This window comes from Macrobrachium rosenbergii, chromosome 13 (genome assembly GCF_040412425.1).
Source record: "Macrobrachium rosenbergii isolate ZJJX-2024 chromosome 13, ASM4041242v1, whole genome shotgun sequence".
Taxonomy (NCBI): Eukaryota; Metazoa; Arthropoda; class Malacostraca; order Decapoda; family Palaemonidae; genus Macrobrachium; species Macrobrachium rosenbergii.
The window spans coordinates 6,270,195-6,290,553 of NC_089753.1; the positions used below are offsets into that span (position 1 = coordinate 6,270,195).

Below are 20,359 nucleotides of genomic sequence, written 5' to 3' on the forward strand. Positions count from 1 at the left end.
TGAGGAGGGTAATTCTATATATTAGCTCCGCACCTGTTTTTACCTTTTCAATTGGTTTTTTCTACACTTTTAGGGCTTCTGATACTGGCGGTGCATCTGTTTGTTGTCAGCCAAATGGAATGTCCCTTCGGCGTGTTTAGTACTGGCCCCGGGGGGGGGGGGTGGTACCCATACGTTAACAAGTTATTGCACTTGCCAGATGGGATCTGAACCATTCGAAACAGACGTAACTGTGCTCTGTCTTGTGAAGATCGCGTATGGAAACCCCTTGTTGGATGGACTTCTGGGGTTAATTACAGGTTAATTACACTCTAGCACCAAACATTGAAGGTAAATTCATAATTAGCAAAAAAAAAAAACTGTAGAAAAAGTCAATTATAGTGCCCTCATGGCCACAGAGCTACTATATAGTTCTACCTTATATATATAAAAATATATAATATAATATAAATATATACATATATATATATATAGAATATATATATATATATATATATATATATATATATATATATATATCCTAACTTTCTAGTTTTTGTTTGCTAATTATGAATTTACCTTTGCCTCTGCTAACTTTTTCTATAGTTTTTGTTTGCTAATTGAGTTAATTAACCTTTAGTGCTCGAGTGTAATTAACCCCCTGCAGTCCATCCAACAATGGGTTTCCATATGTGATCTTCACAAGACATAGCACGGGTACGTCTGTTTCAAACAGTTCATATCCCGTCCGGCAAGTGCAATAACTTGTTAACGTATGGGTAACGCCCCCTGGGCCAGTACTAAACACGGCGAAGGGACATTCCATTTGGCCGACAACAAAGAGATGTACCGCCAGTATCAGAACCCCTATAAGTGTGGAAAAAACCAGTTGAAAAGGTAAAACAGACACTTGGTCGAAGGTTTAAAAATATCTTAGCCAATTTCTTGGGAGGTAAATGTGAGGCTTACGAGTTTCCGGTGTAATATGAGCAAAGAGTCTTTAAATCAGGGTAATAGCCTAGCTTAATGCTGGGCATAGCCTAGACCAGGTTAGCCTTTAGCCTGGGTTACTGTATCCTACCCACCATATCCAATTCAAAGACTATTCAGCCTTGTGGATTCTTCTCACCTAGCCTATCAGTCATCATGTACCACGTAAAACTAACAATGTTTTTACTTTTGGATATAAAATTACAATCCAAATATGCCATTTGTCAAGACCGATTTGCCGAAAACAGCAATCAGCTGATGCCTCAAAATGTAAACAACCGGGGATTTATCTATTACAGTCACCTTCACTGCGCCTTATTTACAAAATTACAACTTACTCTATTCTAAATGAGGCCATTTTTTACGTACTTTAACTTAAAATTATGAACCGGGGTTATTTCCTACTTACCCAAGGAAATTAGGTTTTTCTGCAGAGCCAGACTGGCCATTTTCGTCTACCCATGAAAAGCCACCTAGTGAGCAGTAGGTGAACTGTTTCACGATTGCATACACAGGCTAATTTTACCAAACTGCAATATAATTTTTATGCTTTAAAATGGCTAGTTTTCATATGCAAAAGATCACTCAAAGACATTATGGTAGGCATTATTTACAAAATAATATGGTAATAATGATTTATACTTGACCGGCAACACTAGATATGCACTTAACAAACAAGAGCGGCAACACAGGATAATAGCCTACTATCCATTTAATAAAAAGAGCAGTTCAAATATAGTTAGTGCGATTTTCAATATATCATAACTTTCTTAATTTATGAACTGGGTATAATAAAACACAATAATTCTGGAAGTAATGACTAGGTAGAGAGGGAGTCACCTCTTATTTTCAAAATGTTTTCAGTTTAGAGGTTTGACTGTTATTTACTAAATGAAATGTTGTATTTTCCGTAGAGCATTATTATTGAAATATATTATGTAACTCAAAATGATTCACAAGGAGGAGCAATATTTCCATACCAACTTTCTCAAATGATTATGACACTCCATAGTATAATCGAATATTTTGATTTAGATTTAGTTTTCTCATAAAACTCGTTAAAAACCAGTTTTTGTCAATTATAGTTATAAATTTTACGATATTAACGAAACAATGGCATATGAAACATAAAAAAAATGCTGGGGGAAAAAATTCAAGTTTACTATAGCATAGGCCATCTCATAGATGTGTGTCTTGTATCCCAAACGGTGGCTGTTGGCAAGACATACGCCAAAAATTTCAAATGGTATGTTACTAGTTATGGCTTTATGGCAATAAAGGCTCTTGTTCCTTCAGCATCCCTTATAAACTGTATTATAAGCAGCAGACGATAAAACGTTATGGAAAACTAGATGAATCCGTAATTATTTACGATCACTCGTAAATATACCAGGATAAAAGCGAGTATTAATGATTCGGAATAACTACCAATTTATATGAATTCACCAATATATATATATATATATATATATATATATATATATATATATATATATATATATATATATATATATATATATATATATATAGATAGATAGATGTTTTGTGTTTAGAAGTTTTCTCGTCAGTATTGTAATGACAATGATCTAAAAGAAAATATGGCATATATATATATATATATATATATATATATATATATATATATATATATATATATATATATATATATCACATTTTTCTGTTAGATCAAACGAAAGCGCAAACTCTTACATGAAGTTTTATATGATTATACTTTGAGTCATGTTTATGACGAATAAGAATCTCAAAATTTACACTTTTCATATGAAATGATATATTCCAAAGTAATCCTCACGTCCTCAAAGATTAATACACATAGTGACTTAGTTTTGCTAAACATTAAATAAAGATATCGGCATAAAAGCTTGAATAATCCTTTGAATAAAATTATAAATAATATTATTCGTATTGTTTCATTGTCATTTAGCATTTCTTCTTAAGCGTCTTCATGGTATACTACGTTCAGCTTTACAGAAACGGCAAAACAGTTTTCCGTTACAGGTTTAGCTATAGCTTCACTCGTGGGAGCTTCATGGCAGTATATTGCTGCCGCAATATACTGTTTCTCTGCGGTAACGATTTTAAACTGCCTTTTAGACAGGTAGAGAAAGACGAACCTATAATTACTGCACAAGAAAGCAGAGTTCCATATTATAGAAATGTAAAAGTACGAAGCGATAGCCAGTGTTATATCTAGACTATGTGGTTGCCCTAGAGGACGAATGAAAGACAACACGGAAGAGTCCTTGTGAATTGTATATTTGAGATCCATTTGATAGCCTGACAGAGATAGAGGAAAAGATGACGCGACACGAAGGGGTCTGGTGCGGGTAGCGGTGGGTCACAGTAAGACCCAAGAGCCACTTGAAGGAGTACTAAGTGTAGAAATCATAAACTGAAAACCCAACCAAAATGATCAGCATTTCATACTGTAATAATGGTCTGAATGCATCATAAATATACATATTTATTTTTTAGAGCCCTCCCTTAGGTCCTACAAATATTTTTGAGCGCATGTCTCATTTTGTCTTGGGTACCAACCACAACCTCAGCCAACGTGTCCGGGAAACCTTCTGGTCAAAATGGCATCAGAATTCTTAAATTTAGGTTGCTGTGGCACTATGATAAAATAGCTTTAGTTCCTTTTGAGCTCTTGGCCCAACTTACGAAATATTCTGGGTACCGTGTATTAAAAAAATCTTCTCTGTTAAATGTTGGCTCCATTGATCCTTATTCATTCATCCTCCCGCGTATACTTACACTGATTTAAAGCAGTACAGTATATTGCTCTAGAAAGTCTCTTCTACATTTCGGTTTAATATCCTTCATTGTGGTGTACGTCAAACATATTTTAATCTGTTCAGATATTTATCATTTTCTATTTGCTTGGCGAGAATGATACCTTCCCCTACCTCCAGCGGTCTTTGTTCTCAGTACAAGCTAAAATTCACTGGAAGTCGGTTTCGTTGCATTTTTCTTTATCTGTCTCTTGTATCGTTGTTCTTTTAGTTCACTACGCAAAGGTATTTGATAGTGTCTACAGACCAGTACTGTAGAAAGTCTTGGCGGCACTATGGCATTCCTGTTAATTCTGTAAATCTAACTGAAATTATTCATGAACGAGGCAGATGCAATGTAAATATTGTCAAGTGAGTGCTATAAACAGTGGGTCGCGATGTTATTTTATCTCTGCTATTCGCACTTCTCATAGATTTCATAAAGAAAAGGTGGTCGCAGTTGGAAGTAAACATTTTGATGGGAGTAACGATAAATGATTGACAGACGTAAAATATGCAGGTGATACAGTTTTAATCAGCAAAAGACCATAAGATTTACAAGGTATGCTCAATAGAATGCATCATAAATCGGGAGAGATGGAGCTCAAAATCTAGGAAAAACAGAAGTAATAAGGATAGAGCATACTCAAAGGGACGAAATAAAATCAAATAGAGGAAGGATTAAAGAAATCGAATCTTTCACATATACAGTAGTGGTATACTGAACAGATTCTCTTGAGATAGCATATAATGGAAGAATTGAAAACAACTGGCGAGCTGAAGAAGTCAGAGACATATTGCATACAAAAAAATATTATACACAAGACTGGTATGATCTGTATTGCCATGAGGATATGGACCATGGTATAACAATGAACTATATCCAGAAGATTTTGTATATTTGAAGATAAAGCTTTAAGAAGTATATGAGGAGTCAGATAGCATGTTAGAGTTAGAAATGATACCATAGGAAAAATTACGGAAGTTACATTTGTAGACGAGATTAAGATGAAAAGGAGGTGGAGACGAGGTGGTCATGGCGCCTTCGCACAATGCCTGTGAAAATAGTAGGCCTAGTGAGGGAGAGGGGAGGCTGGAGATGAGTGGAGATTTGTGAAAGACAAAGCACAAGAAAGTCATGAGTGGCGGCATTTCTTAGAGGCCTTTTGCGTCACGTGGATTTGGAGGTAAGAATGATGATGATGGTGTTGTTGCACAACAAGGCTTTTGATGGTAGTAATTGCAGAATTGTTTACAATATGTTCTCGTATTTCAGTAGTTGTTTACCATTGGTGGAATGTTTACAGGACTACCCATAGATTTATATCAGTTCCCCATGATCAGTTATATTTTTATTCCTGCGTCATCTTCATCTTTCTTGTATTTCATGCACGTCTAATTTCCAACAAGCTCTGATGTCGTAGGAAACTCCAACAAACAAATTACAGGCAACTTCACACCCCCGTTTAAAAATTCAGGTCAGTAAAAAATTAAAATTCCGGGACGGTTAGTCGACTAAGCGATACTGGTATGTTATATTTTACACACATTCTAACCAACTCGTACGAGCTAGACTTAGGACTTATTGACAGCATGAATAAACAACCTTTGCACAGTCGAAGCTTCTCAATTATTAATTCTATTTATGAAGGGCTTAAGTAGAGTTTGCCTACGCTCGAGGTGGTTTGTCGTCCAAGGTTAACTCGCTCGATTAGGTAGGTCACGAGCTTGCACACGCACAAGTCTTCCTGCACTGTGGCAGTGAGGACTCGTATATAAGAGAAATCGCAAAACCGATACCGTCTCTGTTGGGTGTTCAGAGTCCAGAGGTTTGCAACAGACCTCTCCGTGTTTTACGGGCTGTTGGGCAAGGGTCTGTGTTAGCTTAAGGCGCGCTTAATCTAGACCAGCAAACTAGCCCAGCTGTAAAACCGAAAATCTTTATTTTTGTAAGGACTATAATGTACCAGTAACAACATAGCTTATTTTTTTTATTTCCTGAGGATTGAGAAAACAAAAAGAACAAAAAATTTAGCAACAGGTTTCAGATTTGCATCGCATTACGAAGTAAATCTTTTGACCAGCACAAAATTCAACAGAACATATTTATTTAATTTCTTTCTATCACTGGACGCCAGAAAATTCTATATAACGGAAAGTTCAGTTAGTGTTGAATGGTGGAAATCTAAATACAATAACCCGAGTTAAGTATCTAAACACCTTGAGGAGAAATTCTAAATCAAGACTGAAAATCCGAGGATATCGTTAGCGTCACGAACCTGGAATCTTCTGATAAATGCGCAGGGACAGCAGAGGAGACTAATATGAAGACCCCTAAGACACCCGATAAAGTCAAGCCGTCTCAGTTTTCCAAGGTAATGTGATGTTTCATTTGGTTTATTGATTGTGATGCTTCGTTTTATTCGTCTGTCTTCAGTTTTAAGACCGAGTTTCCAGTTAAAGTGAAACCTCCCAAGGTGACCGTTTCCTCTCGGCCGTAGTAGGTACTCCTTCCTAACGACTGCCTATTTCATTTCGCGGTTGAAACTCTGCGTCACTTATATTATCACATGAATAGTTGTGGCTACGATAAGCAGTAATAAATATACCAAACGGGTCTCTTTGAAGCTGGGTAGCAGTCAACCTAACTTACACGTTAAAGCTAAGGGGATAAAGTTTATCCCATAGCCTAAAACTAGGCTACCAACCGTAGCCTACGTTCGTTGCCATAGGCGGGGCCGAATTGTGTGGCAAACCCGTGTATGGTGTTCAGGCTTTAAACTAAAGCAAATTTGGTAGAACTTTGTTCGCTAATTATGAATTTACCTTTAATTTTTGGCGCTCGAGTGTAATTAACCTGTAATTAACCCCTAAAGTTCATCCAACAAGGTAGAGAAACCGATGGGAAAGCGGGGTTATGGGTGGGGTATCCCCTAGGGACAGGTGATCTGCTACCCATTTTGCTTTGTTTGGTGGGGTAGGCTAGTCTGACTGACTGTTCCTGGCGGCATTCTGGGTAGGCCTACTGGGTTATTGCAGTGAAGGCCTCAATCTTAGTGTAGGCCGAGTTTAATTTGATATGACTAAACACTGTACAAACCATTGCTATTTATCGAGGGAGTATGTCTCAGTAAGATCAGGACCTGTGAGTTCTACAGTATGTATTGCACTAGCCTCATTGGAATGAATGTTAATGCATAAGCAAAAGACTGCACATGTCTCAGTAACAGTAAATATGCGCTAGATATTGGTATGATTTTTTAACTTATCCTACCCGGTCAATTTCCATATGTTTGCCAGTCGACAATTTTTTCCACAAAAATAACTCGAAGGCACCAGCTGACACGAGTGGTGCCGTGCAGTCCCACTCTTTCGTAGTTCTTAAGGTGACTCGTGTGTTGCCCCAGTCACCCTGAATTCAGGTTGAGGGTAATTTAAACTCGGCCAGTTGTGTGCCCAGTTAACCTAGGTCATGCCCTAGGCCTACTGATTCTTTTTAAATCAAACCAAGCAAGTCAGAAAGAATCAAAATGGTATGATTCATGTACCCATGCTGTAGCCTATTCCAGATGCAGTCGTTTTCTGTTCCACCTTCCAAAGTGGAGGCACGTGTCGTGAATGTCTGCACTCTTATATATACGTGGCGAATTTGACGTACAGAAAACTGTGTTGTTTGAAAACTGTGCATGGAAGGGGTTTCGTGTAAAATTCTGCCATTTCTTGAAAAAATTAAACATGTTCACCTGCTCTAGGCTAGTGTCATCAAACACTGCCTCCCAAACACACTCTTCCATCCCAACCAAATACAATGTAACCCATTTCTTGCACTTCCATGATCAAACCTCAAACTCTTAAAGAAGGCTAAAAAACTATTTCAGATATCATAAGCATTAAGTTATTGTTTTAGATGAATTAGTATGATGAAACTCGAGGATTTGAACCTACTACCACAAAGGGGTAGCCTAGGCCAGTCCACGTGCATGATGTTAGCCTAAGAGTTACTTGCGGTCGAGGTGGATGAAGTCTACCGGCCAGGTGAGGGCATGGGGCCCTAAGACAGGTTAGGAAGGTGCACTAGGGAAGGTTAGGTTAAGTTTGTTTTGGTTAGGTTGTAGCAAGTGCTAGACCATGTGTCTGAACAGAAATTCAGGCCTGCGGATCTGTTTTCTTTACAGTATTCAGTGTTACTTTTGGGGGGGGGCATCCAGGGTTAGCTAAGCCCCCCTCCCCCAGCCAGGGCAGGGTACAGTGCCCTAAGTCAGGTTAGGAAGGTTAGGTCTGGTTAGGTCAGGACACTGTATTGTAGGAAAGATTAGGTTTGGGATTTTTGGTTTAGGGCATAACCAATGCTAAGCACGTGTTCAAACAGAAACTTAGTCTGGCAGATTTCTATTCTTGTACATTAGTTGAGGCACAATTACAAAACAATGGGTCATTGTAGAAATTTGGGAAATTCATCATTACAGTAATACCCCGAACTCGCATGATTTGAGTTGCACGAATTCACAGACACACAAATTTTTCATTAAACCTAACTAATGGTCATACACGAGTTTTTCACAGACACGCAAACACCGAGAAACCCTGCAGAAGTGTTTGTTTAATTTTTTCGGTAATTTATAAGTTTTCAAGCTTTTACGTGTAAATTAAATAACATTAAATATTATTAAAAGTAGTAATTTCCCTCTCTCTCTCTCTCTCTCTCTCTCCTTCAATGAGATGAAAGAATGTTTTTGGTACATGTATACAGGTATGTTTATTTTGATAAAATTTTTACCTAATAAATACTAATTTTCAGATATTAATAAGATTAATAAAATAATAATAATAATAATAATAATAATAATAATAATAACAATAATGAAACTGTAATTACAAAATTTGTATTATTTTAAACAAACAAATTCTTCCCTCTCTTTTGTAAAAAGGTCGAAGGCAAAAGCTGTCAGACATGTCATTTAACTGGACAAGAAGGGGAGTGTTGCTGATCAGTGGTCAAATGTTTCTTGTAATTCTCTCTCTCTCTCTCTCTCTCTCTCTCTCTCTCTCTCTCTCTCTCTCTCTCTCTCTCTCTCTCATAATTATAAAAAATGTCACTTAAAGTAGGGACAACTGTTCTCTCTCTCTCTCTCTCTCTCTCTCATAGTTAGCGCCCACATAGTTTAAATTGATCTAATTTGACCTGTACCGATCTACGAAGTGTAAATGCGATAGTGTTGCAAATACGTTCTAAAACAGAAACATAGTAACTAAGAGTTGTATTAGTCAAAATAAAAAACACTGTTCATGAAAAAGCATTTCAGAACAAAGAGAAAAAGACGCAGAATAAAGAATTTATTAAAAAGAGGTTGAGACGACTTCAAAAAATAGATCAGTTGGAAGGGGAGAGAGACAGAAATTCTCTTCCAACTCCCAATTTTTATGTCAACCATTTATTTCCTTTTTTAAGGGTAATGTGTTAAGCTAACTTTTAACTGAAATTACAGTAACTTTAATTTTATTTAAAAGCTAACTTAATAAATTGGGAACATTTATTAGCATTTTTAGAGACTATGCCAAACTTACATGAAAATTCACCCTGTGCGAGAGGTTCTGGAACCTAACCTCGTGTAAGTTCGGGGTATGACTGTACTGCATTACAGTATTTTAGTTCCCTGCTACAAAGTTAAGTATACCTTAGTTTTACCAGACCACTGAGCTGATTAACAGCTCTCCTAGGGCTGGCCCAAAGGATTAGACTTATTTTACGTGGCTAAGAACCAATTGGTTACCTAGCAACAGGACCTACAGCTTATTGTGGAATCCGAACCACATTACAGCGAGAAATGAATTTCTATCACCAGAAATAAATTCCTCTAACTCTTCATTAGCTGGCCGGGGAGTTGAACTCGGGCCTAACGAGTGGAAGGCCGCAACTCTACCGACTCGCAAAAAAAAAAAAAAAAAAAAAAAAAAAAACAGAAAAGTAAAAATGCATCGAAGGACTATCCTTTGAAGCTGATTGGTTGGCAATGGTTTTGAAAAGTTGTTTAATCTGTGGTTCTTTGAATCCTCATTAATTTTGCAATGGTTGTTTTACCGAACTAATATACATTCTGCTGATTATCAAAAGGAATTGTTATATCCCCTAAAATAAAATCATAATACTCATCTGCCTAAAAATGTTAAAAAAACAGTTAAGAGTGTTCCACAATGCTGCAATGTTTTTTTTTTTTTTTTTTTTTTTTTTTCGTAAATGAGGTTCACCTGAATAAGGAGGTGACACAGGGAATGTCTTGAGTTCGAATTTTTGCACTTGAATTACAGGACAATGGTAATTACTGTCTGATATTGTCAAGCATGTTTGCCATTCTAAACTTAAACTCATAAAGACTTTTCTGGAGCTATGCAGATTGACATTTCATACTGATTTTAAGAAATTTTACTACATTTTAATGTTCATAAAATTGATTGCATTGCAATTGTTTACACATTTGGTGGGATGACAAACAGTGACTGCACTTTACTAAACCAGAATATGCCTATGTTTAACTTAAAGTTACAGTATGATAGGCTAGACGAGTCATATTGGATATAATTTGCTGAGAATTCTCCTTTCGAAATAATAGGATCATAAAAAAATGATGTCGACCTATAATGTCCTATGTCTTTTTGTCGGTTTACGCAGCGTATGGCGTTTGATTATAGGCCTATCTTATATCAAGCCATTTTATTGTGGTTTTTGAGATGAGAGAGAGAGAGAGAGAGATTACTGACTCTTATACTCCCCCAAAAGCAAATGGCAAATGAATCGGCTACTTGCAGACTAGTTTGGATCATCTCATACATAACTTTTTCAGCTGTCATTTATTTTTTCCCAATTTCATTAAGTGTCTTATGACGCCTTCCCTTCCTGCGGCCTTCATTTTCACAGAAAGGCTACAGCAGCCTTATATTTACTCATCACAGTAATATAATTTGTTATCCCTTTTGTAAATATAACTTCAGTATAATTCTTTATGAGCAGTTCGATAGTTGTGTGTAAGGCCGAGACAGCCCAATGATTGGTCTATGCTTGCCAATGGCTACATGCCCACAAATTTTACTGTTATTCTGTGTGGTATAAGTGGCTTTACATTTACCATGGCCATTGATGCAAGTACATGTATGTGTACTGTGTATGCACATGCTTATTTCACCATATGCATGTACATTATATATCGTGGGTCGGAGCTACTATATTAACTAAGAGCTAGTCTATTTCCAACAGATACGGGTGGAAAACTATTTGCAATAAGAAACTGATGCATAGGCCCATGCCCTGTCATTACCTCAAAATATATGAATTTGCTGTGTGGGCCTGTGCCCTGTCATTGCCTCAAAATATAAGAATTTGATGTATAGTTGCCTCAAAATATAAGAATTTGATGTATAGTTGCCTCAAAATATAAGAATTTTATATGTTACCCTAATCTGAATGATAGCATTTGACATGCAGGATTATGATTAATTAATACTGTAATATCGGAACTGGCTGCAGAAGTCTATGCTTTATTTCAATTAATGTGGTCTATGTGGAATTGCATATGTAGGCCAACACCAATTTAAAAGAAAAAAAAACAAGATGCCTGTGTATTTTGGCTGCACATGATGAAAAAAAAAAAGATGCATAGACAGATGCCCCAATATCTTCATAATGATATTATATAAATTAACCCACAAGGTGCTGCGCGTTGCTAGAATCGATGCTTTATGTGTTGCACTAGGATGATGATGATATTATCGACACTATTTTCAAATATTGCAGTAAATTTAGTCCCTCCCCTTAGCTCTATTTGAGTGATGTCAGTAGTCTCATCAACCATTCAGCTCACTCTTGAACATAAAAGGTGCCAGATTTCTTTTAATCATAGTTATAAAAATAGCAAAATTGTAAACCTTGCATCAGCCCCGGGGGCTGGGACCAGTGAGGCCTTTGTATCCTGAAGTTGAGCAACAGTCGAAGATTTTTATAAAACTTTATTTAATTTGTAAATTTGGGAGATAATGGCTTTTGATGAAGATGCTTATTCATTTTCATCAAAAAGTGACATGGAGATACATACTTACAATGACAGTGATGATAGTAATATTGGTTTTAAAGTTAGTGTGCATATGACAGTTAACCCTTAAACGCCTGTTGGACGTAGCAAACGTCGACTAAAATTGTCTGTTGAATGCTGAGTGGACGTAGCAAACGTCGACTACAAAAAATTTCAACCTTCGGTCAACTTTGACTCGACCAAAATGGTCGAAAAACGCAATTGTAAGCTAAAACTCTTACATTCTAGTAATATTCAATCATGTACCTTCATTTTGCAACAAATTGGAAGTCTCTAGCACAATATTTCGATTTATGGTGAATTTTTGAAAAAAACTTTTTCTTACGCCCGTCGGTAACTCGCCGAAAATTTCAGAAATTCTTTCGTCATTTTGTCGTAATTTTTGCACTGTTCTATATTAGCCGTTACATAAAGTTTTATATATGAAAATGTGCGCAATTTCATGTACAATACAACAGAAAATAACTCATGGTTGTAGCTTTTATCAGTTTTGAAATATTTTCATATAAATCACGATAACTGCCAAAATTTCAACCTTCGGTCAACTTTGACTCGACCAAAATGGTCAAAAAACGCAATTATAAGCTAAAACTCTTACATTTTAGTAATATTCAATCATTTACCTTCATTTTGCAACCAATTGGAAGTCTCTAGCACAATATTTCGATTTATGGTGAATTTTTGAAAAAACTTTTTCCTTACGTCCATGCCAGAAATTCTTTCGACACGTTGTCGTAATGTTTGCACTGTTTATATTAGTTGTTACATAAAGTTTTATATATGGAAATGTGCGCAATTTCATGTAGAATACAACAGAAAATAACTCATGGTTGTAGCTTTTATCAGTTTTGAAATATTCTCATATAAATCACGATAACTGCCAAAATTTCAACCTTCGGTCAACTTTAACTCGACCGAAATGGTAAAAACTCAATTGTAAGCTAAAACTCTTACATTCTAGTAATATTCAATCATGTACCTTCATTTTGCAACAAACTGGAAGTCTCTAGCACAATATTTTGATTTATGGTGAATTTCTGAAAAAAATTTTTTCCTTACGTCTCGCTGTAACTCGGCGAACATCTCAGAAATTCTTTCGTCATGTTGTCGTAATGTTTGCATCGTTTTACATTAGTCGTTACATAAACTTTTATATATGAAAATGTGTGCAATTTCATGTAGAATACAACAGAAATTAGCTCATGGTTGTAGCTTTTATCAGTTTTGAAATATTTTCACATAAATCACGATAACTGCCAAAATTTCAACCTTCAGTCAACTTTTAACTCGACCGAAATGGTCAAAACGCAATTGTAAGCTAAAACTCTTACATTCTAGTAATATTCAATCGTTTACCTTCATTTTGCAATAAATTGGAAGTCTCTAGCACAATATTTCGATTTATGGTGAATTTTAAAAAAAAAAATTTTCCTTACGTCTGCTCAGTAACTCGACCGAACATCTCAGAAATTCTTTCGTCTCGTTGTCGTAATACTTGCACCGTTTTATATTAGTCATTACATAAAGTTTTATATATGAAAATGTGTGCAATTTCATTTACAATACAACTAAAAATAACTCATGGTTGTAGCTGATATCAGTTTTGAAATATTTTCATATAAATCACGATAAATAGAAAAAATTCGACTTTTGGTCAACTTTAACTCGACCGAAATGGTCGAAAACTGCAATTGTAAGCTAAAACACTTACAGTCTAGTAATATTCAATCAATTAGCTTCATTTTTCAACAAACGGGAAGTCTCTAGCACAATATTTTGATTTATAGTGAATTTAAAAAAAAAAATTTACGTCCAGCGGCGTTACTTAATTCATGCATCATTTTGTGATAATATTTTCTCTGTGTTGCTTTTATCGTTTTAAAATTTGTTATATACCAAAATCATCGCAATTTAGTGTACAATACAACTAAAAAAAATGAAGTCATTAGCTTTAACCGTTTTGCTTATAGCGCGATTTGTATACTATTATATACGAGTTTTTTTTTTTTTTGCTGTCATATATTCCAATATTTATATATGATAATGATATTTTTTTTCATTTCTGATGGTTGCATACTAAACTTTAGGCAATGACCAAAAAAATGAGCCAAAAATGAACTCTTAATCTTAAAAACTAAGCGTGCTGTGATTTTTTGAAAAAAACTTTTTTTCCGCTTTGGCGCTAACTCACCGAACGCCGCCGGCATACGGGAGACGTTTTTGTAAATAGGGCTTCGGCGTTAAAGGGTTAACGTACACACTTATAGCCAATTAATAACTGTTGTATATTTTTTGTACTTTTATATGTGCTTCTAGAATAGTTAAGGAATAATATTGTCATGAAAAAGTTTGAAATTGTCTCAGAAAATACTGCATGAAGCATTCCAAACTTGAAAAGTAGTTTTTGAAAAAATGTTTTCTTTCCAAAAAATGTTCATTTTAAATATCAGTCTTTAAAAGTATCTTATATTTTATTTTTGATCATTAATCTGCGACACAAGATGAGTACAACCATGTATAACATTAGATGATAAGTTAAAAAATGAGCAAGAAAATATGGTTTCTTTTACTGAAGTTGCAAATGCATAATACTGTATTGCCATCACTTAGGAGCTGTTAATCAGCTCAGTGGTCTGGTAAAACTAAGGTATACTTACTCATACTTAAGTGGCATCCCCCTAGCATCTCTTGGGTTAATATATCTCTTATTGGAGATATGAATTGCATACTTCACAATTCCAGGAACTTAAATCTGTGGTATCATCATTCATGGACGGAGCTCAACATGACCAGAGTCAGATCTGTACTGGTCATCATTTGAGCTGTTGTGGTGTGACATCATTCCCCTTTTGAGAGCTAGCCAATCACTGGTGTGCTTAGCTGCCAAGGGTCATGGATTTTGCTGTAATCAAGGCCACCGAAAATAGATGTCTTTCGGTGGTCTCTGTATAATGCTGTATGAGCCGCGGTCCGTGCAGCTTTAACCACGGGCCGGTGGTGGCCCATCCTGTATCGTCAGAAGCACGATTATGGATAACTTTAACCTTAAATATAATAAAAACTACTGAGGCTAGAGGGCGGCAATTTGTTATGTTTGATAATTGGAGAGTGGATGGTCAACATACCAATTTGCAGCCCTTTAGCCTCAGTAGTTTTTAAGATTGAGGGCAGACAGAAAAAAGTGTGGACAGACAGACAAAGCCGGCACAATAGTTTTCCTTTCAGAAAACTGAAAAGGGTAGGTTTCATTCAATTTTGGCTGCTTTGAAATAGTTACTGTTATCATTAACTGGCCCTACCTTTTGTTTACAAATTTGTTTGTTCCGACACAATATACAAACCCTCGGTCCTTTACATTAGGAGATACTTTCAGGCGTAGGCTGGAAACGGCCGTTAAACTCTTGAACAAGGTGGTTAGGCAGTAACTACCTCCAGGTAGGCGGGGATACCCGCCTGCCCGGATGTAAACATTCCAGTTTGCTTTTCGCCGTCAGCTGTTGCTGACGTATTTTTTTTCTCTCTGCTGACTGTCGTTAAAGCTCTTACGGTGGGATCTTTCTGTATTTTTGTTTATATATTGCGTGTGTTTGATATTTGGTAATACAAACCCACGATTTGTGATAACCTTGTGTAAGCCGTCGTTCCCCTGCCTGTGTCTGGGGTTTGACGGCCAAGGGCATAGCTGGAGTAGCGTAGCCAAGTGGTAATGCTTCTCTCCAGCGGCCCTTTTACAATACTGGAGGCGCCCTGTACTTGGGATTAGTTTGGGACGCTTTTTCTTCACTTCCCTACATCCATCGGGACGAAGATTAGTCCCTTCTTGGGCTTCCGCCCTCCGTGTGTAAGGGGCATCACTAATTTCTTCCTTCTTTTGCTGAGTGTTTGTCTCCGCCTGCGCTTAGAGATTTGCAGGCTGAGTGGGAGGTTCTGGGCGTCGTCGATAAGTTCCGCTTCCACGGCGCCCTTGGTGGCCTCCCCTCTGTCCTTTTTTCTCTTCCCGTAGGTTCTTCCTTCTCTCTCCTTCGCCCTCTTCGCTCGCTCGTCGGGTGAAGACACGGGGGAGGGAGCGAGCAACCTCGTCTAGAGTAACTCCTAACGCTGCGTAGGGCTGTTCCCCTTGTAGCGGGAGGAGCCTCCTCTACTAATCATATTTGTTTTTCTTTCAGGTTGACAGTGAGCATTGCAGAGACAGCAGTAGTTGGCTGGATATCATATATCAAGAATATCTTGCATGAAGCAGTCCCGACTTTCATTCAGTGTTGCTTCGGATCGACCACAATACCTGATTAGATGACATATTACCACGCCGGGATCGCTCTGACTCTGTTCCCGCTGATGTAGTTCGATCGCTGTCATTGCTGGTTTTCATGTATGCTGTTGCAATGCTTCCTGCGTATCTGTGGTCCATCTGCTCCTGCTGTTCCCTGTGTTTTGCTCTTGTCAACTCTCACGACAGTCTCGGGCTGCTCTCCTGGTCTCCTGCCGCAGCCGCCCTGATCGCTCCTGTCGATGCTGGTGACTTTCAATGACACTCTGTCTGTTGCATTAGCTCCTGCCTTCCGAACAGCCACGTAGCTCCTGCATCGAATGTCCTGATCGTGCCGCTTCTTCTCCTAGTGGTCGCGCCCGGGCCACTTCCGTTGTGTTCCTGCCTGCTGCCATCCTGTAGAAGATGTGGGCGTGAAGGGAAGGAAGTCGCCTTGTGGAAGTGACGTTCCTGGCCGTTGCATAGCTCCTGCTCTCCGAACCTTTGCCGTAGCTCCTGCATTGGCTGTCCTGATCATTCCTGCTGCTCCTGGCGGTCGTGCCCGGTCCGCTTCCGTGCGTTCCTGCTAGCTGCCCCAGAGGTTACGATGTTCGCCATCCTGTAGAAGATGTCGGCGTGAAGATTTAGGAAGTGGTCCTGTTGAGGTGATTTTCCTGGCCGTTGCAGTAGCTCCTGCCCTCCGATCTGCTGCTGTAGCTCCTGCATCGGCTGTCCTGATCATGCTTCTCCTGCGTCCGTTGTGTTCCTGCCGGACTACCCTGGAGGTTACGATGTTTATATGTCGACCATCCTGTAGAAGATGTGGGAGTGGAGATGAAGGAAGCTGTCCTGTGGAAGTAGCCGCCTTCTTCTTCATCTTATCTTCGATTTCGTCTTCTGCTGCGTCTTCCTTCCTCTCCCGAGGTCCTGAGGTCCCGAGAATCGGCAGACCTTCATCGGCCGAAGGAAGGATGCTGCTTCTTCCCCTTGATGCCCTTGGACATTTAGGGACTGCCTCCTTCCGAGGAGGCAGTGGGTCTCTCGTTGGCTCTTCCCGACCTTCGGGTTAGGGAACCGATTCGCATAGCCGTGGGTTTTGTGTTTCGGAAGCCGCGGGCGCGCAGACCTCAGTTTGCGTTCCCGTTCCCGAGTCTTAGAGGTTCCGCCTCTAAGATGGGGGCTGCTTTTCGGCGCTCGTTCACGAGCCGCCGAGTGCTCGAGATTCTATGGAATATCGAGTATCCCGATCTGGTCTGGAGAGATTTTCCTGGGCCCAGTTCGGGAGCAGTGCGAGAAAAGGGCCGAGGCACCCAGGTGTCTCGGTTCCTCTTCCTGCCAGCACCGCAAGCGCTCCCGAGTGTTTGCCAGTGCTCGGTCGGGTTCCCAGCCTGGTGTCTCGAACCTCTCGGTTCGAACACCAGAAGAAGCAAGGAAGAGATTCACTTTGGGAGTCCTGCGGGACTTCCAAGGGACTGACTCTCTTCCGGAGACAAGTTTATTCTGGCGACTGATTCGCATTTTCCTGTGGGATCTTGCGTTTGGGGGGTCAGCGAGCACGGCCTCTCGAGGCCATTCCTCGTTGCCAGTCTTGGAAGTCTGCATCTAAGACTGGTTCTGTGCTTGGCTCTTTTAATCTATTTGGTAACAATGCAGCCGCTCCCCGATTTTGGAAGTCTCGTGAGTAGCCCGAATTCTATGAATCACGGCGCTCCCTTCGAGAGGCATAGGACGAGAGAAAGTGTCGAGACACCCAGGTGTCTGGTTGCCGACACCCAGGTGTCTGGTTGCCGGGACGCCCAGGTAGACACCCAGGTGTCTGGTTGCCGAGACACCCAGGTGTCTGGTTGCCGGGCGCCCAGGTAGACACCCAGGTGTCTGGTTGCCGGGCGCCTTGTGTCTGGTTGCCGGGACACCCAGGTGTCTGGTTGCCAAGACACCCAGGTGTCTGGTCGCCGACACCCAGGTGTCGGTGTACCCGCGACGCCAGGTGTCTCGATTCTGCCCGCCAGCTGCTTCGTTGCTCGGGGCTTCGTTCTTGTGTCTCGAACTTTAGGGTTCGAGCATGCAAGATAGCAGACACAGAATTCCCCCATGAGCCTTCTCGCCTCGAGGGCCTTGGCCTCGGTTTCGGCCTCGAAGGAGTTTAGAGTTCGGGAAACTAGCAATTGTTCACAGCAGACGAGTCTGGCCTGCCCAGTTATGAGTCTGGCTCTGTCTCGGCTCGACTTGGCTTGCCAGACTGGCTCGGCTCGACTCGACATGGCTTGCCAGACTGGCTCGGCTCGACTGGACTCGGCTTGCCAGACTGGCTTGGCTCGCTCTTCGCTCGCCCCATCTCGCCTGCCTCCCAGTCTGCCATACCGACCAGCTGGATCGCGTTCAAAGTGATCGGCTCGCTCGCCTCGGCCCTACTCGGTTTTTTCCGATTCGGGTTCTCGTGTATGCTTGAGTGAATTTTTGCTCTTCCCAGGAAAGCACTTTGCCACGGCATAGGTGTGCTCTTCTTTCCCCGTGTGGCAGTAATCTCCTTCGGTTGATTATTGCTCACGGTCCGCCTCTCCTGCTTATCATTCTGGCAGGACAGGTAGGGCTACTCTTTTCTCCTCACCTGTTCTCCTCTCCTTTCGGGTTGTTCCGAGAGGAGCGAGACGGACAGAGAGAGCTCCTTCGAAATTTTCTTTCGGAGTTCGCTGCCTGGCGTGCTTTGGGTATCGGTCCCCGATTCTCTCGTATTATAACCAGGTAGCTGAGAAGGGTTTCATGGGATCTGTCAAGGTCTCCTCCAAGGGAGAAGTACAGGGTTTCACGCATCGGAACAGCGAGGGTCTTCCTCTTCAAGTTACGATACGCCCCGTGTTCTCGGGAACTTTGCGCTGATTCACAGGTTGCGAGGATCCCTGGGACAGGACCGCTGCTCCCAATGAATAACCTTCATCACTTGCAACCCTTGCAGTTTCTGAGGGCCGAGAATGTCAGGGACCGCCGGTCCTGTCTTCCGAGAAACGTTCTCGACCTGATGGATTCTTTTCTTCGATGGAGTTAATTCAGGTCGAAACACCAAACTTCCACCCCTGCCTCGGCAGAATATGAATTCTTCTTGCCTCGGAGGGTCTTGCTGACCACAGTTTTTTGGGCAATTCTGGTGCTAAGAAGAAGGACTTTGTCCCAATTCGGATCTCCAGTTTCGTAAGTCCCGAGTTGGCTCGACCCTTGGGAACGAACCTTTACTTGGTTCTGCCTTTCTCTTTCAGAGATTTGCCAGATACCCTGGTAATCAAGGTTCCCACCAGGGCACTGCCTTGTCCTTTGGACAGTGGCCAAGAATTTTTAGTCTTATCATTTCAACTCGACCTTGAGTTCAAGCCAGCCCACCTCAACTCCTTAGCTAAGAAGTCCTAGGCTTCAGAAGAAGATTGCAACTGCTGATGCCTGGACAAAATGATGCTTATCGAGTCTCTGGAGCTGGCAGCAACATTGCCGAGACCTGGGAATGGATTCCTTCAGGAGAAGTATCTATTTCCCTTAGGTCTCGGCAATTCTTTCCATCAAACTCTCCCGTGCTCCCGATTCGGGAAATGCCAGCCGGCTAGAGCTAATTGTCTCGGTTCCCTGTCATCTTGCAGAAGCTTCCCCATGGTGGAAAATGGAAGTCTGCTTCCTTTTCCCATCCTTCTTTCCTCTTCGAGGTATGAGGAAAGAGTTAGGCTAATGCTTGATTATTAGGAACCTTCGAATATGCCTTCATATTTCCCTCAAATCTTGTGTCTACTCACAGATTCACAGGTTGAGGAATAGGCGCACACTGGTAAAGACCTTGTCTTGAATTTGTGTGACCGAGATGATTAGTACCTTCCGTCACCGTCCTGGGCTCAGGGCAGCCTTTTGGCCGTCCGAGAATCCAGGATGGGTTTTATGACACTCACTGGTTTCATTGAACAATAAAACCACAGTAGTGACTTTTGTCGACAAACAAGAGGCAATCGTTTTTTCCCCTGTTTTATCTCGACATTTGAAGGTACTCAAGTGTTGTTCTATTGCACACTCGACAGCTCAATTAACCAGATGCATCCCTGGTGGGGATGTATTGGTAGGCAAGCCTGGCCTCGGGTTTGAGTGATCGGGACAGAACATGCTGCTCACTCTTTTTTCACGAAGACTCATACAGAGACTGCTGGACTGAGAAACCCTACCGTCCTTCTGTTGCCTCCTGCACACAAGTCAATAGTGTTTTCTCGCTCCCCTCATACCAGACCAGGGGCCGCTCTGTT

At 40.3% G+C, this 20,359-nt stretch overlaps 2 protein-coding genes across 2 annotated transcripts in view; one reads left to right on the top strand and one right to left on the bottom strand.

Annotated features, from left to right (window-relative positions):
* ND-39 (NADH:ubiquinone oxidoreductase subunit 39) overlaps positions 1–1,972 on the bottom strand; it is an 86,722-nt gene extending 84,750 nt beyond the window's left edge. The window contains exon 1 of the mRNA XM_067114128.1: positions 1,379–1,972. Within this exon, the coding sequence (XP_066970229.1) occupies positions 1,379–1,418 (40 nt within the window). The 5' untranslated portion in view covers positions 1,419–1,972. The remainder of the gene's footprint in view (positions 1–1,378) is intronic.
* A 3,828-nt stretch (positions 1,973–5,800) lies between these two features.
* Positions 5,801–20,359, top strand: part of LOC136844871 (uncharacterized) — a 92,370-nt gene continuing 77,811 nt past the window's right edge. The window contains exon 1 of the mRNA XM_067114133.1: positions 5,801–6,139. Within this exon, the coding sequence (XP_066970234.1) occupies positions 6,089–6,139 (51 nt within the window). The 5' untranslated portion in view covers positions 5,801–6,088. The remainder of the gene's footprint in view (positions 6,140–20,359) is intronic.